We start from the raw sequence: 20,434 nt of genomic DNA, 5'->3' as shown, positions 1-20,434 counted from the left end.
ACGCAGGGAAATACTGCCATCTTACCTATTTCTGCCGCCAAGCAGTAATGTGAGCTTTACTGCGTTTCGGTTTTGCAAGGGTGCTGGAGAAATTACAGGCATAAGGGATTTGTCACCTTATGTCTCAAGGTGACGGGCGCAGTGGTAGTACCCTTCAGACTTAGCGATTGAAAGCTCGTGATTGGCACTGCAACTGTTATGAATAGGCATGTCGCTTACCACCACGCACACGACTTGCTCGTCTAGTAACTTGGTAACATAAAAAAATAGGGCGATCCCTGTACTATGAATAAATACCAAGGAACGAAATGGTAATAGAACTAGCGACCTTCTCATCTAGTAGATACCCACAATGCTAATCGCTAAGACACTGAGATCCTCAAATGTAAAAAAAGCTATCTGTCGTCAGTCGGTCGCCGGACATAAATAAGTATAATAAAGAATCGCGATGACTAATTTGATCATTCTGAGTTTATGTCAATTATGATACGATATTTGCCACCTATACTATTTAGTTCTAGCTTTTTAAACCTCTCTGTTAACTGGTCAAACATGAAATGGTCACCAATACTAACTAGACTACATTATTTGCTACTTATAAAGAAAATTTCAAGTATATTTTTATTGCATGAACACAATTTTAAGTGCAAATAAATAAATAGTTTTTTTCGCATGTACAAGCATGACATTGGCACAATGTGAATGTATCTATGAGCTATAGAACTAACAAACGTTTGTCGTAGTTCAACTGGTTTAACCACACGGAATATTTTTTCAATCTAAAAGCTCCACTAGTTGAACTAAAGAAAATATATATTTGCCAAAATTTCATAGTTCATCTGGTAGAACCACAAGATTTTTTTTTTCAATCTAAAAGGTCAATGGTTGAACCAAAGACAATGTATATTTGCCCAGCATTTTTTGTATTTCAGGTGGTTGAACCGAAGGGAATATTATTGCCAAGTCGTCCTATCGTTGAAATTTTTACTTTAAATCATATGGTTCTATTAATAGGAATTATTTTATTTATCATTATCTTTTTTTTTACATTCTCCTCATTATATTTTTGTTGATATTCGATAGAACTAAGGCAACAATTTCTTACCTACTGCACTACCAGTTGAGCCGAATGAAATATCGTATATAATAAAATAAAAACGTAATATTTTATATAGTTCATTGTGTTTCAAATAAGAATGTTTGCTTTTTAGGAAAAGTCAACAGGTCAACGCAAACCCTGAAGAGCCGTTGGCCACTATAAAACGATCTCAAACCTTCTCACCGCAACCTCAGAGCATCGGCAAGGGGCAGTATATTTGTAGGTTAGTCACCAGTTCATTGAAAATTATATACGTATTATATAGTTTAAGCGAATCAAACAGTCCAGTAGTGGTGGATCTATGAACAAAAAAAGGTCATAGTACAACTATACGCAGTTGTAAAGAATTTTGAATTAAATTGTGTAAGATTATTAGTCTCCGTGTTGTAAATGACATAATCGTAGAAGATATTACTAAGTTAACAAGATGTAGTATAGTATTTAGAATTATTATTACTTTCAGATTGAATCGTTCTGAATCTGATTCGTCAATGGCGCAGTACGCAAGAAGAGTAACGCTCCAACCGCCACCTCCCACCGGCATTCCGTTTGACAGGAGCGTTCGCGAGCGCAGATCGCTGAGGTAAGGTTTCTTAATAATAATAACGCGCCAGATAACTACACTTACCCAGAACACCCAGACCAGAATCAATTTAGCAAAGTTCTATTTCCAAATTAGTCCTACCGGGAATCGAACCCGGGATCTCCTTATCCCACCCACTGTGCAAACCGATGGGCCACCGAGAGGTTTGTCATCAAAATTTTGTGCTGTTATTTCAATTAACGTAGCCTTTCAAGTCCTCGACTGAAAGCAGTTAAAAGTAACGCCCGTAGTGCCACGTTGACACGTGCCGTATTCATTGGCAGATGGGGCAGGGTGTCGGGGGGCGCGGTCCGTCGCAGCGCTACTACCCGTGCGCGGGCGTCGCGCACGTCGCTGGACCTGACGCTGGACCTGCGCGCGCAGCACTCGCGTCTCGAGGACCTGCGCAACGAGATCGCCCATCTGTCGCAGCTCAAGAAGAGGTACGTTGATGTTTTATGACTAAGTACCGTGATCCTACGGTTCATTCAGATCTATCTTCAAGATGTTTTACCACAATTTTGTTCTACGTTGATTTGTGGTTAGCTGTGATATCTATAAATAAATGTATAGATATCACAACTAAAATTGTTCCAATTAACTAATACTATCATAAAAAATGTCTAAACTATTAAATACTTACCTACGTCAGGAATCGAGTGTGTGGACTGTAGGTAAAATAATTTGTATAGGTACTAATTTTGTGCTTGAAAAACACTGTCGAGTGACTAGGTTATCGAAACTATATCTTCGGATCTAAATCGACAGTATTTGTTTTTTAAATAAAAATAACATTTTGGGCTCCTTATAGATCCGTGGTCACGGCTGACTTTGATCATGGGAGCAGTAAAAAGCCCGAAACGTTGGTTATTTGAAAAACAAATATAAGCCCATTATAAAAACGATACATCAAGAAGGCACTTAATAAAATCCAGACAATTAAATAAAAGTACTAACTACTACCTAATCAAACATATATACAAAATCTTTGCAGCACTACATGTTAGCTCCGACAATAAATACCCAATAGTATGATTTCCGATTCCATATTCTTTGTTTATCAATTTGTAATGTGTCGACAAAATGACTTAAACTTTTATTTGACTACTGTCAGACTGGAAGAGGCATGCACTCGCGGCGACCCGGCCGTTGCGGCGTGGGTGGCAGAAGACGACGCGCTGCGGCGTCTCATCCAGCCGCCACACGACGCCGGCGGCGACCGCGCGGCGCGCCTGCTCAGCCGCACCTGTCGGGAGATCTACAGGCTGCGCAAGAGCCGCCAGGGAGGCAGGAAACCTGACCTTGTCACTTTTAAGTGAGTGTTCGATAACGTTCTCATATCTTTTTATGTGTGATATAGTTATGTTTGTGTAGTAGCAGTTGAACTGCATGAAGATTAGTAGCAGTAGAGCTCCATGTAAAAGAGTTCGTCCAGGGTAGTACTGCCATGTTACCTATTTCTGCCGCCAAGCAGTAATGTCAGCATTACTGTGTTCCGGTTTTGAAGGGTAAGCTTGCTCGTTTGCTGGTGAAATTACAGGCACATGGGACTTGTCTACTTGCGTCTCAGGGTGAAAGGCGCGATGATAGTGCCCCCAGATCTTTTGCAATTTAAAGCCCTGAGTGGAATTGTAAATGTTATGGCCAGGCGTGTAGCGCGCCTGATGCTACACGCTAAGCGCACGACTTGTTAGTCCCGTCACATGATGTTATATAAAAAAAAGTAGATAACGACTTCACGCATTAACTACATACAGTCGAAACCGACTTCGCCTCGGATAACGATTTAAATTGACTTGACTTTATATTAACTTTTGCTTCTTCTGTCTTAGCGTTAGAAATAATTGTATATATAAATTATGTAATCACCAGAAGACAACCCATTAATATACATTATTTATCTCTTTCTTTCGCAGAGAAAAGATGGCGTTTTTCACACGCAGCAAATCCACCATTCCATTGCAAGGAGAAGAAGGTGACGAGGCGCTATCGGAAGATGACTGGGAAGAAATCCTAGAGGAGCGTAGAACACCCGATGGTAGATCTTCGAAAACTTCATACGAATTACGTAGAAATAATGACATCAGAGAAGAAGACAGTAGACGAAACGACATCAGCGATGACATAAAAAATGACATCAAAGTCGAGGATAGAAAAAATGACATCAACATTGACGTCAGTAAAAGTGACTTGACAATAGATGGAGAAATAGAAACAGAGAAACAACAAAACGTATCTTGTTCCTCTGTAGAAGTTATTGAATGCAAGAACCCTTGCATGAATGCTACTGAGCCATGTTACGAGAATTTACCAGTAACGGAGAAGAAGGACGAAAAGACTGAAGAGGTGAGGTATGACTTTGTCGTTGATCGAGTGTTGGGTGTACAGGTTTGAATGTTTTTGGCCTATACGTCTTATGAGCTGGAAAAGGATGGAGCTATTGGAACGAAAGAGATACTGGAAGTTAGGATTTTAAACATTAAAACATAATTTTCAATTCCAATGGCTCTTATCTCTTATAACGTGGTCAATGTATGAACGGTTAACGCTATTGTATGTTAAAGGCACCACAAATCTAAAAGAAATTCGTACTGTGATTAATTTAATTGAGATTTCTGGAATGAAGACTGACGAGAAGTTATATTATTGAGAGAAAAAAAAACATTATGCTATTATATATTATAGGAATATTGGTAAATAATTGTATTTAACATTCTAATTTATTAATGTATTTCTATGTGCCAGACAGTCACCTTAAATAACGGTTGACAAGAAAACTTGAACCGTCACCACGTTTTTAAAGAATTAAAAAGTCGGATTTTTAATCACAGCGGAGCGAGCGAAGCTTTCTTGGCAACCAGTCACACTGGTGAAATTACAGGCACATGGTTGTCCACTTATATCTCAAGGTGATAGGCGCAGTAGTACCCTTTAGAACTTTGCGATTTTAAACCCTGAGTGGCATTGACTTGTTCATCTAGTTGCTTTGGTATCATAAAAAAAAAACTCAAATAGCACACTTTCCGAACAGAATTACTCGGCCGTTCCTCAGGTATACATGAAATTTGAAACTGGCATAAAAATACAATTATTTTGTTCATCAATTATTATCTTATTAAAAATCCGACTTTAATACGTACCCTAGTTATAATAAAGCCACTTGTACGTCAAAAGTGCTTTTAGCACATGAAAATCATAAAAATAATACAAACTCTATGAAACCAATTATGTATTATGTGAAATTTTATAACTCATATTTAAGTGTAAAAAAAGTAATCTCAACCTATTTTGTTTTGAACCTCTCTTATGAAAAGTTATCATTTCGCAGATGTGGCCTTGTTACACGAAGGGTGCGAATTCCATATATTCACAACACTAATAATGTCAGACGTCAACAATAACGCCTATGAAGTTTGACAGCCATTAGGGCGCCTTTACATTAGACGCTTATAGAAGTGCTGTAGTGGTACCATTCACGCCACTTCTAATTTTCAAACAATATTTAGAAGTGTAGTTGCAGCGCCGCTGTTGTGACTGCAGTTACAATTACTTACTCCGCTGTCACAGCGACCGCTCCAGCGCCACCTGTGTCTTCGATCAGTAGGTCGACCCAGATAGGTTCTTTTCACGTTCCGATACTTTCCCATCCTGTCTAAATGGCCGAGGCAGCAGTTACAATTAGTGAAGTAAAAATTACTGAAGCGCTAAAAGCGTGCGGCTGCCTAGCCTCTGAAACGTTTCTATAAGCAACTAATTTAAAATCGCCTTTACTCTATGCACACCGATTCCTTGAAAACTCTTTGACATTAATAAATTAGGACTTAAACAGTCCATTTAGTATAAAAACGTTTATTCAGGACTCAACGCATAGTACGTATATAATTACATATGTGCAAATTATAGTGCCATACAATGTGAAGAGTTCAGTATTGTATATTTCACGGATTAATATGTATTATATAGATATTTTTCTTGAACAAACGGCAAATATAATGATTTTGGATCATAAAAGTTAATATCGTACAGTAAAAAGCCGCCAAGTCATAAGCAGACATAGGAACAATCAGAGTATTATTTACCTAAATTCCAAGGAAGTAATATATATGGAGCAGTTAATGCGTCTCTCTGAAATCCTGGAATTCCTGCATCTTATATAGATTTTGGATGGTTCTAACCTGAATTTAATGGCGATTTCAGAGGTGGGTAATATCGACTCTACGTATATTACTTGAAGTTTAGATAATTATATCTCTGTGTGTTACGATTTCTGGTTATAAGCTTAGTTATCTTTGTTTTCTTAAGATTGTAAAAAACATTGATGTCATTGGCTTTTGAATGTACAATGGCGACTTTGGTTTAGTTATTGGTATTAAAATCTTTTTGTAAGTACTTTACTAAAATTAATATATTAGCCGTAAACAATAACTTGTTTTTTAATATATAATATTATGTACAAGAACTTTGTGCCTTATATGCGGTGCCTTACAAGTACGGAAGCCCTGTTACAGTGCCATAATGTGGCATGAATTGAAAATAAAGTGTTAGGTACAAAATAGATATATTGAGTCACAAAATATATGCCAAACGATTTTATATACATGTTGTAAATTATAACAGTTGACATCTATTTCATTTTGTAAATAACTACGTAATAATTGAGGCGTTCCCACCGGAATAGATTGTCTGCTGTATATTAAATAAAAAGTATATAATCATAGGGTACCACCGAGTATATAGACAGTCCAAATAAAGCTTTGTACATATGGCTTTGACAGTCGATATTTTTTTGTCGGTGAATACTTATACTTGCCCATAGAATGCCGTTACCTATGAAACTACCCGAAAAGACAAAAATAATTTAAATTTTTTATCATGATATTTCATTTACTTACAATTCCAAATTTTGAATTGTAAATTATACATTACCCCCCTCAAACCCAGAAAACTATAATAGGAAAAGCACTAAACGCTACTACATTTAATACATGCTTCAGTCCCATACAAATATCAACAATGATGTGACAACTAACAATGGTCCGAAAGTCAGTTTTGTATGAAAAATGTATTTTTCTAGATTACGCTGGTCATATGCATAGAATTTATATTATCATTACAATATACACTGGGCGTTAACGTGACCATAGAAATACGTCGGATTTACATTTGTCTGACGTGTCGTGTCGTGACGCGTCAGGACAATACCGGTGTGTGACGCAATCTGACGTGACGGCTTGTGCTGTCTGTATGAAACCGATACCGTTTCTGACGCGTCACAACACGACACGTAAATGTAAATCCGGCTTAATATTGTCTGTGTCACTTCACATATTATGTACACGGGCCTTTAGTAGGTTAGATGTCAGATTTTAAATATATGGGTGGTTTAACGCGTCACGTAGTGGTTCACGGCGTCATATGGAACATCGGGCACTTAATTTTGGACGTGCAATATTGACGTAATAGTGTATTCCATTTTATTTGTAAAATTTTGTCCAGATCTGAGTGTTTTTTAATATCTCATGTCACTTTAAGACGGAACTTATTTTCGTGTAAAGGTCAACATGCAGTAAGTAGGCGGTACCGCGTCGAAGCTAATGTCGTCAACAGAATTTTATACAGATAAATGCAATGAACAAAGAATGCTTATATACAGTCTTGTGTCATTTGTTGATTATAACTATAAATTAAGTATCATAAATTACATGGAACATCCTCTATAAAATGCATTCGACGTGTGTGGTGCAAATTACAATGAGAACTTTTAAACCTGTGAAATTATAATTAGGTTTAGAATCGATTGTCTCCAAATGGTTCGTTAATTAGATGTACCTATTTTAATTTTTATTGTAAATTTTGTATATTTTATTATAGCATAATCACCTTGTACATAATCTGAATAAAATACTTCATATTGGATTATGATTTATAATTATAAAATAAAATTTTAGCAATATTATAACTAAGTATTTTTATAACGAAAAATTAGTTTAGCGTTAGGTAATGTTAATGTTACATTTTTGTAAAAAATGTATATTTTATATAAACATATATTATTATTATTATAATATGTGAAGTTTTATACATAATTTTTTTTTGTATTTGTTATGGTGAATTTGTATTTGCCAAATTATTGTAAGCATTGTTTCTAATTCTTCCATTGAATTGTGAGAAAGGGATTTATATTTTGTAAAGATACCAATTCTGATGATAGCAGGTTGATATAAATAAAAAGCGAAAATAAAAATAATAAATTAATAATTTCATTAGTTTGATTTTATAACTATTACCCAAAAGTATACAAATTAATCGTTTTAGTTAAGTGGTAGAACTAACGTTTGCATTGAGGATCAAAGATACATTCCCATTATGATACTTGAGAACTTAATACTAACCATGGAAGAAAAAAAAAACAATTTGGAAAGAGCAATCCCTAGTGTTTTTGCTAGCTCGTTCTTCCCGGGGAAGTCGGCGTTTTCAGGTGTATTTATTTTACCTATGGAACAAATGATTCTTTGACTTCGACTTCGTACACAAATAGAAGTATTTAAATCGACCGCTCTAAACGGTGATAACTAGAATAGAATAGAATAGAATAGAAATCTTTTATTACTACGCCACAACAAAAATATACACAGTAATAAAATGAAGATAAAAAAAAAAGATGAAGCTACATTAAAACAAAAAATTAAAATTAAAATAACTGGAAAAAAAGGAATAAAAATAAAATCATACACAACAACTCTGTGCGGTAACAAAATAAAACATCCACCACCAAACTTATTACTTGAATCACAGCACGCAGGAGGGGTAGCTACAATTTACAGTTAATTATTAACAAATACAGATCTAAAAAGAGTCAGATGTTACAACAAAAACTTAAAAGTTTATTTTTGGTAAATTTATTGTAATGTAAACGTAAAAAAAAAAATGTAAATGTCCTAGAACAAAAGTGGTTGTTTATGATGTTGGTAATAATAGACCTGCGAGATTTTACAAATAACCCTGCATAAATAGAATTAATTTACACCTGTTCAATATCCACGCTCTAGTGCTGTCTCCGCAACTGAATATAGTATTATATATAAATATCTACACAGGATGGATGCACGTCGCGCTCGATCGGCTAGTCTGGAAATCTTTGGGGGAGGCCTATGTTCAACAGTGGACGTGTTCCGGCTGGCATGATGATGATGATCTACACAGGTAGATGGATTAGATTGAGTAGATTATGTCCTTGTAATAAAAGCGAAAAGGATGAAGGATATTTCCCATGAAATATGTAAACTTTTTGTCTATACATAAAGATTTTTTCTGGGCGATTCAAGCCGATTACATGTTAATAAGTGTTGTCAGTACGTTTGTAACAAACGCGACAAAAAACCGATCCGAATATTGTGACTACCCATACAATAACACTGTATATCATAAATACAGTTGCAACACAATTACAATGTGGCGGGCAGTGAAGCACGCGAGCGGTCAATCCTACAATCAGAGCTCACAATCGCTTAGATTGCCTTCACCCTAACGATGTAATGCTCGTTCGCAGAAACTTGGTGCTACAAAGTATGACAAAATAAGCGGCTCTAGCTACGAAACCAGCTTCCCAAAATTAGTAAAATAATTTCGCATTATTGGTGTACAGCCGCGTCCAATAAAATATAAACGTTCACATATTTTCGAATGTGTCAATATAAGATATTTCAATAACATATTTCAAATGCTAGCATGTTTACATTACGTTGCATGTTGTACATTGTAATAGTGACGCACACACTCATAGCCCCGCACTTGGGAAACACTGTATCGCGGGTGCCATGGACACACACATACGTAGACAACCACAAATGACACCCAACTCATGAGAGAAATAAGTGTAGGGCATATAAATATTTCTTTAAAAAGCCCGGGATTATTTCATTAAAAAGGGGTACAACAGTTAAACTAAACATTACAAATACACTACAAATTTTGAAAATAAAAAAATTACAAATTTGAACATGTGAACATACTATTGCTTTTCTCTGAAATAAATATATACTATACCTGTTTTTTTAAAACGGTGACAAAATTACATATTTTTGAACACAACACAAGGTTGTTTTTGAAATATCTGAAATTTACATATTATATTCGAAGTGTGTTTACATTTCATTGCACATATACTATGGCCACATCTGCAAATTGACAATCCCTCAGTAGAGAGGTTTACAGATTCTCCGAAAGAAATCAATGGATAACGTTGTTATTCACTCCATGTTTGTAAATTGAACTTTAGATAAATAAACTCTGTCGATAATCTTTGGTAATATTTGAACCCTGGAGTGATAACGCTGCATGCGGGGGTAAAAATAAAGCAAGCCAATTAAGCGTATACGGTGTAGTAGTGTAGTGGTAGCACGCACTAGTCTGGCATTAGAGACGGCGGGAGAACATGGTCAAAGTGACCCAGATTAAAACTTAGTAATACGTAATATACATGATGTTATTCATTGTAATTTATACAGATTTTTTTAAATAATACCAAGTGACAGAACGACTTTTTTATGATACCAAATCACGGGATGAACAAGTCGTGCGATTGGTGGTAAGCGATATGCTATCCATAACAGTTGCAGTGCCACTCAAAGCTTTAAATCACAAAGATCTCAGAAGCACTGCCACTGCGCCCGTCACCCTGAGATATAAGTTGAGAAGTCCCATGTGCTTGTAATTTCACCAGCACCCTTTACCCTTCCAAAACGGAACACTGTAATGCTAATATTACTGCTTGGCGGCAGAAATAGATAAGGTGGCAGTATTTCCCTGGACGAATGCTTCACAAGGAGCTCTACTGCGACTAATATAATACATTTCAATGTATGTAAAAAGTATGTAAAAAGGTATTTCGCAAAACCACGGTTGGCTCAAATTCACCAGTTGCAAGGCTGTGTAAATAATTACAGTGACATTCTTGATATTCACCATGACTTACTTGTCAATACCCTCAAAAAATTGGTAATTTATTTAATTCATTCAAATAATTTATGTCGCAAGAGTAGTGTACGCATCCATTTTCAGTCATATAGTTGTTTGTGAAAATTGTATTAGATTTTAGGTAGTTGGTTAAGTTTAGGCACATGGTTAAATTTCAGTGCATGCTGTGTATACTTATAAAAGTTTGTGGCTATTAGATCGTTTGTAAAGGTATCACAAGACATAATAATAATATAAAGTAATATTGTACACAGACAGTGGTAAATCTCATAAATAAATAAATGAAGTCTCTGCTGTTCGTTGTTTCTTAGGGAAAGAAAATGATCTGATGTTCAATTATTTGTAAATCATAGCTGTCATTACTACGATTTGGAGGCTCAGCGCCGCCAAGGTGAATAAATTAGGAAACACGACAGGACTAACAAGTCGTGCGTCAAGTGGTAAACAACACGTCTGTCCGTAACCTGTTATAAATCGCAAAGATCTGAGAGGCACTTCCGTTGCACCCGTCACCCTGCTACGTAAAAGTGACAAGCTCCAAGTGCCTGTAGTTTCACTGTCCTATAAACTTCAAAAACGGAAAAATAGGTGTGGTGGCAGTACTTTACTGGGCAAACTCTTTCACAAGGAAGGAGCTACTGTTATTAATTTTATTTTTGTACCTTCTGTAGAGTCGTTGTCGACAATAGGGATGCACATTGAGATTAGATTTTTAAGTAAATCGATTCAACATTACGGCGAATCGAATAGTCTAGATCGTATTCATAATTTGAACAAAACAGTCACTCTGAACCTCGACTGAATCGTATGGTTAATCCTTTTTTATATAGGTCTGCCAGAATTTGACAACATCTAAATAAAATAAGTTTATGATATTTGGCGATTGTCGCTACTTCTGTGCCATCTAAACTTGTTTTATCACTGGTTAATATCACTCTAAATGAAAGATGTAGCCGACTGAAGCCGGAAAGGCTGTCAATATCATTATTAATTTATCAAAATTTATTTTGAAACGATTTTTATGAGACCAATTCAAAAGTATATTATCCGATCTGTGGATCGATTCAGATGCATATGATCCATTACGATCCAAAAAACCAGTTCGAAGCAAATCCCTAGTCTACAGCACAATACGAAACATGTTTCACGTATATTGGTAAAAATGCTGACTAAAATAATGTATTTCTTACGACATAAATGAAGCCTTTTTAATTTTTTTTTATACACAGGAAAAAGTTTTAAGCATACCCCGCCGTGGGCGATGACATGGAGGAGTTATGTGGGACTCTCCTCCGATGACTCGGCGATGCAAGCTCGCCCGATAGATCCTCGGAGGCCTACCCACTAAAAACCTGCGTATGCACCCTCACCCACCGGTACCGGCTCGTGGGATCCCGTTAAGACTCGCCACTCACCCCGGGGGTCATAAATTAAGCCTGCTTATTATCCTCAATTAAAAGCAAGTTTTCGTGACCCGTTAGATCTAATAAAACCCTTAAAAAATCCTTTATTTTGTTAACGATCTCTAAATCAAATTTCCGTGTCCAAAGAGCTCGTAGTGTCGAAATTCTTAATTAGTTTCACCTGTTTCGTGGTAAAAAAGGAATTCCTACAGAGTTGCGTGGCGCGTAGTCACAAGATTATTTTCTAACGACTACACGATGCAGTAAACATTACCAGTATAAACAGGTCTTCTTGAACTTAAATTTGCTTCGGTCACGAATGGCCACTTATGTCAGCTTATACTGGATTTGTATAGCCGCTGTCTCCGTGTATGCTAGTGAAGATACATATTAGATAAATTAGAATTTATCAATTTTTATCATATATGAACTCTGTATTTGGCACTATTACTTGTTTTTTTCACTCAATAGTGCTTTCTTGAGGGTTTATGGTGCAATTGTCTGTTATAACCTTCTATGTGTAAAAACCATACCCATAGTATAGAGTATCACTTTTTTTATGATACCAAACACGTCTCTCCATAACAGTTGCAGTGCCACTCAGAGCTTTAAATCACAAAGATCTGAAGACACATAAGTTGACAAGTCCCATGTGCCTGTAATTTCGCCAGCAGCCTTATCTTTAAACCGGAACTGAGTTCACTTTACTGCTTGGCGGCAGAAATAGGTAAGGTGGTAGATACCTCATTGGACGAGCCCTTTCACAAGGAGCTCTACAAAGGCACTATATATATTACAATGGTAGAAGTTACTATACTACTACTACTGTACTTTCTTTATCAATGTTCTTATAGTCAGTAAAAAACTAGTTAAATAATTGAAATTCCGCAACATAATGGAAGTCGAAGTCAAATGACAATTCGCATCCTAGGTGTAATAAGATCACACTTTGACTTTTAGCGCGTTCGTGAAACGCGCGATTGCATCGCTACACTTGCGATTTATAGGCAATTGCATCGATGCAAACGCGCGCCTGTATCGATACAAACGCGCAACTGAACCGATGCAAACGCGCGCCTGTATCGATACAGTCGTTTATGTTGAATCATTATGTACGTAAAATCTGTATAGGTTTTTAGCACATTTGTTAATTGTAAATTTAAAAGCGAAATTAATAAATACATTAAACAAATAAATAAGTTGATTATTTTAAAACGGGTATCGCATTTCCATCGCTGCTGAAGGCGCCGTGTGGAACCGCTCTTCGGAAGGAGGTTTAAAAATTCTACGAAAGATATATTAGTCGATATCTTTTTATGTTTAAATAGGAGAGTTATAAGATTTTATATACATAACATGTTTCACGTGTTTCGTGCTATTTTTTTTTATACTTTTAACGTATGATTGCATGCAGTTTTATTATAACCAAGTTTACGAATATCTTCCATGCTAGGTGATAAATCGTAGTTGTCCAATGAACTATCCACTACTATTAACTATTCAATAGAGATGCTTTTATTATAGGTGCTTTTATTACGGATCTTTTATAGCACCATTACTTTCACAAACTACCACAAACTATAATTTCCCGTATAAATTTGCAATGAACAAAATTCTAAATCGGTTGTTTAACATTATTGTGCAATACTATTACGGCACAATTATTATTGAATGTACAATAAACGGCATATACAAATTACTATTATTTCAACAGCATTATAAATCTCCTATAATTTTTAAGGCACTTTAAGGCACTTGAGTAGGTGTCACGTCGTTTATTGTAAAAGTGAAATAAACAAAATCAGTTCTGTAATGGTCAGCTTTTAGAATGCTCCATCAATCACCCGACGATAACATTTAATATTTTAAGAAATACTTTGCTACCTGTCACTTGAAGTTTGGTTGTGTGAAAGAGAGCTTTAAGTTGTGGTGCAATTTGAAGGCACGAGCGAAAAACCCATGATTGGGGAGTCAGTTTTCTCCCTTATCAGCTGTCATTTCCATACAAACACCTTTCTTATCCATGCCATCTGTCATACAATGCATACATCTTTTCTTTGGCCTTTCTTTCCTCTTATATCCCTCCACATTCATACCTGACATTCTTCTCGTCACTTGACGTAGCAGTAAAGCTCCATGTGAAAGAGTTCGTCCAGGGAAGTACTGCAACCTTATCTATTTCTGGTGCCAAGCAGTAATGCCAGCGTTACTGTGTTCCGGTTCTGAAGGGTAAAGGTCCTGCGCCCGTCACCCTGAGATGTAAGTTGACAAGTCCCATGTGCCTGTAATTTCACCAGTGCCCATACTCTTCCAAACCAGAATGCTCACATTAATGCTTGGCGGCAGAAGTAGGTAAGGTGGCAGTAATTCCCTCGACGAACTCTTCCACAAAGAGCTCTATTGCTACTAAACTAACTTCACTGCATCTGTGGCCGCACGGTTACCATACTGGACTGCCACGCAAGAGGTCCCGGATTCGTTTCCCGGGCCGGGAGAAATGTTTGTATGGCCTACATTTATTTCTCTCGTGGATATGGGCGTAATTTGTGGTTGTCTGTGTGTGTCCATGGCACCCGTGACACAAGGTTTCCCTAGCGCGGGGTTACGAGTGTGCGCGCGTTATTATTATTATTATAAGTTGAAAAGTCCCATGTGCCTGTAATTTCACCAGCAACCTTACCTTTCAAAACCGTAACACAGTAATTCTCATATTACTGCTTGGCGGCAGAAATAGGTATAAGGTGGCAGTACTTCCCCTGACGAACTCTTTCAAAAGGCGCTACTAAAAGCATATAGGTAATGAATGAATGAATAAATGGATGAGCCAGGATTATTCGCTACTAGTTCTTAACATATCCAACGACAGTGCGTGACCATTGGCGTCACGCGCGGCTTCACCCGGAAATGTCCGGGCGGGGTGCCAGCAGGGGGAGGTACCCCCTGTGCTAGAAGAGGGGGGGGGGGGGGGGTGTGGTTAGAATTATGGAAATTTCGAACATTATTGCACTGGCCGTTGGATTGTTGTGCTTTCGATCGTAAGATTAAGGAATAATAATGTTTTAAGACTTTGTTGCTTTACTCTACCATCGCCTTATTTACGTTACTATACATAGATTAAGTGCAAGTTAATTGTTCCCAAAGTCCTTAAGTGAAAACTCAAGGAAGCTTTTCATCAGGTGCGTCTCACCTCAGATCAAATATGCACTTGTATTTTATTTATAAAATACTTTAGTAGCAGTAGAGTACCTTGTGAAAGAGTTCGTCCAGGCAAGTACTGCCAACTTACGTATTCCTGTCGTCAAGAAGTAATGTGAGTAGTAAATGGTGAAATTATAGGCACAAGGGACTTTTCAACTCACGTGTCAGGGTGACGGGAGCAGTGACAGTGCCCCTCAGATCTTTGCCATTTAAAGCTCCGAGCGGTACTGCAACTGTTAATGGAGAGGTATGTCGGCTACCACCAAGCGCACGACTTGTTTGTTCTATCACTTGATAAAAAAAGTTGCACGGATTATTATACACAGAAGGTATAACAGATAGTTGCACTATAAACCTTCAAGAAAGCACCATTGGGTGACGAAAACAAGTAATAGTGTCAAATACAGAGTTCATATACGATACAAAGTGCTAAGTTCTATACAGAAGCTATCGAACATGAATAGTAAAGATTCCACAAAATCACCACCGGTCGACCCAAAATGGGGTGTATTCTGCAACTCATCGCCAAGCGTCGTATACGATGCACAGCATGATTATCCAGTTAACAAGCTACAGTTGAAACCTCACCACCCAGGTGGAATTTTAAAGAACTATTTTGTTATATTAATACCACGAACATTGATGTTAAAAGTCAGAACTAGCGCCACTATTTCAGGGTTCATAAGTCAATTGTCGGCCTTCTCAATGGATTGTCTTGACTATACGTACCAGGCCGTTCTAGGTCTATTATAAAAATAACGATTGTAAACAATAAAAACGGTTTGTCATTGGCTCGACTAAACCTTATTTATTTTGGCTGTGAACAAATACATTTGTGGCAATTATGGAGCAATTTGTTTGGCTTTGAATAAAGATATACCGAGGTAGGGTCTGGTGGGGGTAAGAGGAACACCGGGGGAAGAGGAACTTGAAGCTTTAACTCATAATCTAAGGAGTTTAGCACTATAGTATAGTAAATCGATAAAACAGACAACAAAATTATATTAAGCGATTTTAAAGACATGTTGCTATGATGCTTTAAATCCAAAATGAAAAACAAATATGACAATTGTGGTATCTTGAGAACACAACCTCTTACCCTATCGTATGGAGGAAGAGAAACGCTAGCACAATTTGAACGTTTTCTAGAACTGTAATATGTAAGGAAGTTAATCGATAACTATTTTATGGTTAAATAAGGACAGTTATAAGATTTTGTATACAGAGCGTTTTTTTAATGGGACAGTATTGCGAAATCCAAAACCATACATGATACAAGTAACAGACAAACAGAAGACAACTTAGGAACCATTAAGTCTTCTTTTGTGAAAACAATTTTATAATAAATAAAAAAATATATAAAACAGGCTTAATTTGACATGGATAAATTTCAAACAACACAAAATTAATAAAAGTAAATTCAATTAAAATAAAAAAGAAGCATACAAAATAATAAAATAACATAAAAAAAATAAGAATAAAATAAAAGCATGTCAAAAGGGTCCATGACTCAGCCTCTGAGGACTATGTTGATTACATAGCCTTCGCTGTTATTCTGTCGTGGCCCGTCATAATATGGAACACCACAACTCAAATAATAATAAATATGTTACATGTTCCGTACAACAAAAGTCAAAATTAAAATAACTGTAGACATTTAGGCACTAAGCGACTAAAATTTGACATAAGCAACAATTACTAATAATAAGTTACTTCTTTAAGCGTGCGTCCCGAGATTGATTTTCAAACTGCCACAGAAAACATTTATGTTTAAAAGTTGGCAATGTTTGAGACACTGCACACGCGCACACGCTCATCCAGCAGTCCAGGATGGTAACCGTTCGCTCGGTTCGTTCATTTCGGCCACAGAGGCAGTTTAGTTTTATAATGGTCAATTGTTGGTTAAGCGTGTATTGTCCATAAAAACGAATAAAATTGACCAAATTTTTGTTTTGTGCTGATGGACTTAGTTTTATGTAAGATCATTTTATTGTCCGGGGTGAAAAAATTGTTAAATTTCATAAAGTGGTTTTCATACAAAATGAATAAAATTGACTAATTTTTTAAAATGCTGATAGACTTAGCTTCTTGTTAGGATGATTTCATTGTATGGTACGAAAAATATCGGGTCCATTATAAAGTCGTCCCATTAAAAATAAAACACTGTATAAATAATTTGTGTTTTGACTTTCATGGGATAAAAGTACTATTGACGTATGATATGTGGCTTTAAACAGCATCAACACTGAGACATAGGCAGACAAGTTCCATGTGCCTGTAATTTCACCAGCACCCTTGCCCTTCAAAACGGAAAACTGCAATGTTCACATTATAGCTTGGCTGCAGAAATAGGTAAGGCAGTACTTCACTTGACGAAATCTTTCATAAGAACCTCTACTATACTAAAACTACATAATTATGGTATAGGTCGAAAATGATAACGTGTCAAAATGATGTCTGTCCTTAGACGATGGAAAAAAGTCTATCTGACAAGTAAAATTGTTCTCAACAATTTTGCAACATATCATATGACTTTCTGATCTCTATTGCCTATATAGATAACAACTCTAACCCCTTTTTGTGAAGAAAACACTATTGGAAACAAAATTTGCTCCATTTAAAGAAACCTTTGGAGGAAAAACATATAATCCAAGTGAGAAATGCCAAATGAAATCATGCCAATTGAAAAAGAAATCCGTTACGAAAACAATTAAGCAAAGTTAATTTCTAGAAACGTGTTAAAATACGGTAATAACAGTAGAGTGTGTGGTATGTCTAGATATGAATGTTGACATCGGTATGCGCAGTACTTTTTAGAACGCGGTAGGAAATGCTATTTGCGTGTTGCCGACTGTACACGTCGTCGTGCTTGTATTGTGTAGGGGTACTGTGATAGCGGGGAAATATAGTTATTGTAAACTAAAACCTAAATCAACCGGAAACCGTAGGTATATAGTACATGTAGGTTGGTATGCGTATGTACACATTTGGTGCTGCCTCTTACTCTGGTCAACAGGGATGCCACTCTCTTGAGAACGACTGCCTGAAAACTATCAATCCTAGCCTCTGCGAACAATGGCGAACATCCCTGAGGCACTACAGTGTCGAGGCAACTCACGCAGTCCCCTGAGGGCGTTGTTGAATTGGAATTTTATTCCAATTGCTTCACAGGGTTCACGTGTGTAGGGTCTGGCAATATGTTTTGAAAATATGCATTAGATTGCATAGATCCAGACCGCCAACCTCGTTCAGCGCTACAGCTCTATATTTTGCGGTTGAAACCCTGGGTCCTTGGGTAGCCGAAACTTATAGCGAATGATCTGTCAGCGCGCTTCGTAGAAGCCTCTGGTGACTACAAACCTGGAAGTTGTTTCCGCCACAGAGTTTTGCTATTTAAAGGGGAAGTGGTGCCAACCTTCTGGGCACGATGCCCCAGGGTGAGGAAATTTTGTACTTACAAACTTTCACAAAAACAGTGTACGCTGAAAACTTGTCGAGATTAATTTAACTGGTTTTAGCACCATATCAACCACATTATGACTTTTATGATTAATAAAAATAGCAGTTAATTAATTTGCTAACTCGTGAACCCAGTGGAGGTTAAACCGTGCAAAATAGCTGCACATTTGGTGCTACATTGATGCATTTGTACTTTTTGTAATGTTGCAGGAAATGGATTTGAATTAATTTTATGTTTATTTCAAAATGACGTGTAAAAAGGTTTGTGTATTTTTACAATATATATATACAAATTTAAAATTACTGCTGATTTTTCTTCACACGTAAACACATGTTATGGTACAGTTGTGTTTACATGATTTAATTCAATTTTGTCAAAATTACAATTACGTCAATGCTGCACCAAATGAGCGAAGTGTAGGCCATACAAATATTTCCCCAGGATCCGAGAATCGAACCTCTACGTGGCACACCAGGATGGTAACCGTTCGGCCACGGAGGCAGTTAAATAAATAATTAAAAATAATTTTGAATAAATTAATAATATTTTAATTTAAAATAATAATTTAAGAATTACTTTAAAACAGTCAAGGAAAATATTGATGTGTAATGTATTAAAATTCAAAATAAGCAAGCCTTGTCTGAAACTTCTAAAGTTTGTGGTTTATAGCTTACAATGCTTACATCACTCGGTAGATGACGCTAGTAGTGTTATATCCAGTGTTGTAGAGGAGTAGTGATGCAAAGATGGGATGGAAGCTCAAGGTTATTTCATAAGGGAAACGCCTTAAAGTTAACATTAATTAATTTCAATGTGGTCAAAGACCTGATGCAAAGACTTTTTCAGTAATTATTATAATCCACTGTAAGACTCGAATGATAATCGGAATACCAATTAGATTATACATATTTAATTATTTGTCATTACCATACCAAATTACTCTTTGCATTAAATAATGAACGATCGATGTGAGATCGCTCACAAAGATACCACACCCTTCGCGTCAATATTCACAGTTTGTCGTTAGCGTGGCATGGTGACCATTCTGTGACATTAGACCATTGTTCTGTGCGGCTATGTCGGCTATATGGTACAAGCTACATGTACGTATTTGTAGTGGATTCCTAAATAATTTACTTGTTTGGTAGTCAACTTTTATATACTAGTTTGTTTTAATGCAGCGACAGAAGGATGGTCAGAAATTGATTGATCATGAAGCAATGAACTTACATTTTTAAAATTAATTTAATTATCAAGCACGTTACAATTTTATTGAAGTGTATTTCGTATTTTTAAGTAGTTAAAACCAGATAAGTAAATGTTTAATTGTATACCAAAACTCGGACGTAAACGCAAACGAACGCAAACAAATCAAGTAGTGTTGATCGTAGGACTATTTGACGTCACGTCACAGGTGAAGAGGTGCAGAGAGCGCAAGCACGCATTTACGATGATGATGATGTCATCTGAAATCTATCCTATTGTAGACCATTTTGAATCACACGATTTCAAGATTCCATACAAAGAAAACAATTGAAACTTATCATAGATAAATAATTTATAGGGCGGTACGATAGGCCTATACGCTACAATAAAAACAATTTATTGAAAGAAAAAAAATCAAACAGAAACCAGAAAACGTCTGATAAAGGTTCACATTTGGAGCATTGCATTGGTAGACGTGGACAGCGACACAGAGACACAAAAAATAACTG

The 20,434-nt window shown here is 36.5% G+C and overlaps 1 protein-coding gene across 2 annotated transcripts in view; it reads left to right on the top strand.

Moving 5' to 3' along the window:
* LOC113228837 (protein kibra) overlaps window positions 1-4,266 on the top strand; it is an 85,277-nt gene extending 81,011 nt beyond the window's left edge. The window contains exons 13-17 of one of the 2 annotated variants that reach the window (XM_026462245.1): window positions 1,212-1,322; window positions 1,563-1,682; window positions 1,967-2,125; window positions 2,797-2,997; window positions 3,599-4,266. In XM_026462245.1, coding sequence (XP_026318030.1) covers window positions 1,212-1,322; window positions 1,563-1,682; window positions 1,967-2,125; window positions 2,797-2,997; window positions 3,599-4,076 — 1,069 coding nt within the window. In that variant the 3' untranslated portion in view covers window positions 4,077-4,266. The remainder of the gene's footprint in view (window positions 1-1,211; window positions 1,323-1,562; window positions 1,683-1,966; window positions 2,126-2,796; window positions 2,998-3,598) is intronic. The other variant, XM_026462247.1, reaches the window with a different exon arrangement.
* Window positions 4,267-20,434: the final 16,168 nt, after the last annotated feature.

The sequence above is a fragment of the Hyposmocoma kahamanoa genome, unplaced genomic scaffold, assembly GCF_003589595.1.
Source record: "Hyposmocoma kahamanoa isolate Upper Pololo Valley unplaced genomic scaffold, ASM358959v1 244, whole genome shotgun sequence".
NCBI lineage: Eukaryota > Metazoa > Arthropoda > Insecta > Lepidoptera > Cosmopterigidae > Hyposmocoma > Hyposmocoma kahamanoa.
The sequence above is the reverse complement of the archived record's forward strand: the minus strand, read 5'-3'. Positions and strand labels throughout refer to the sequence as shown.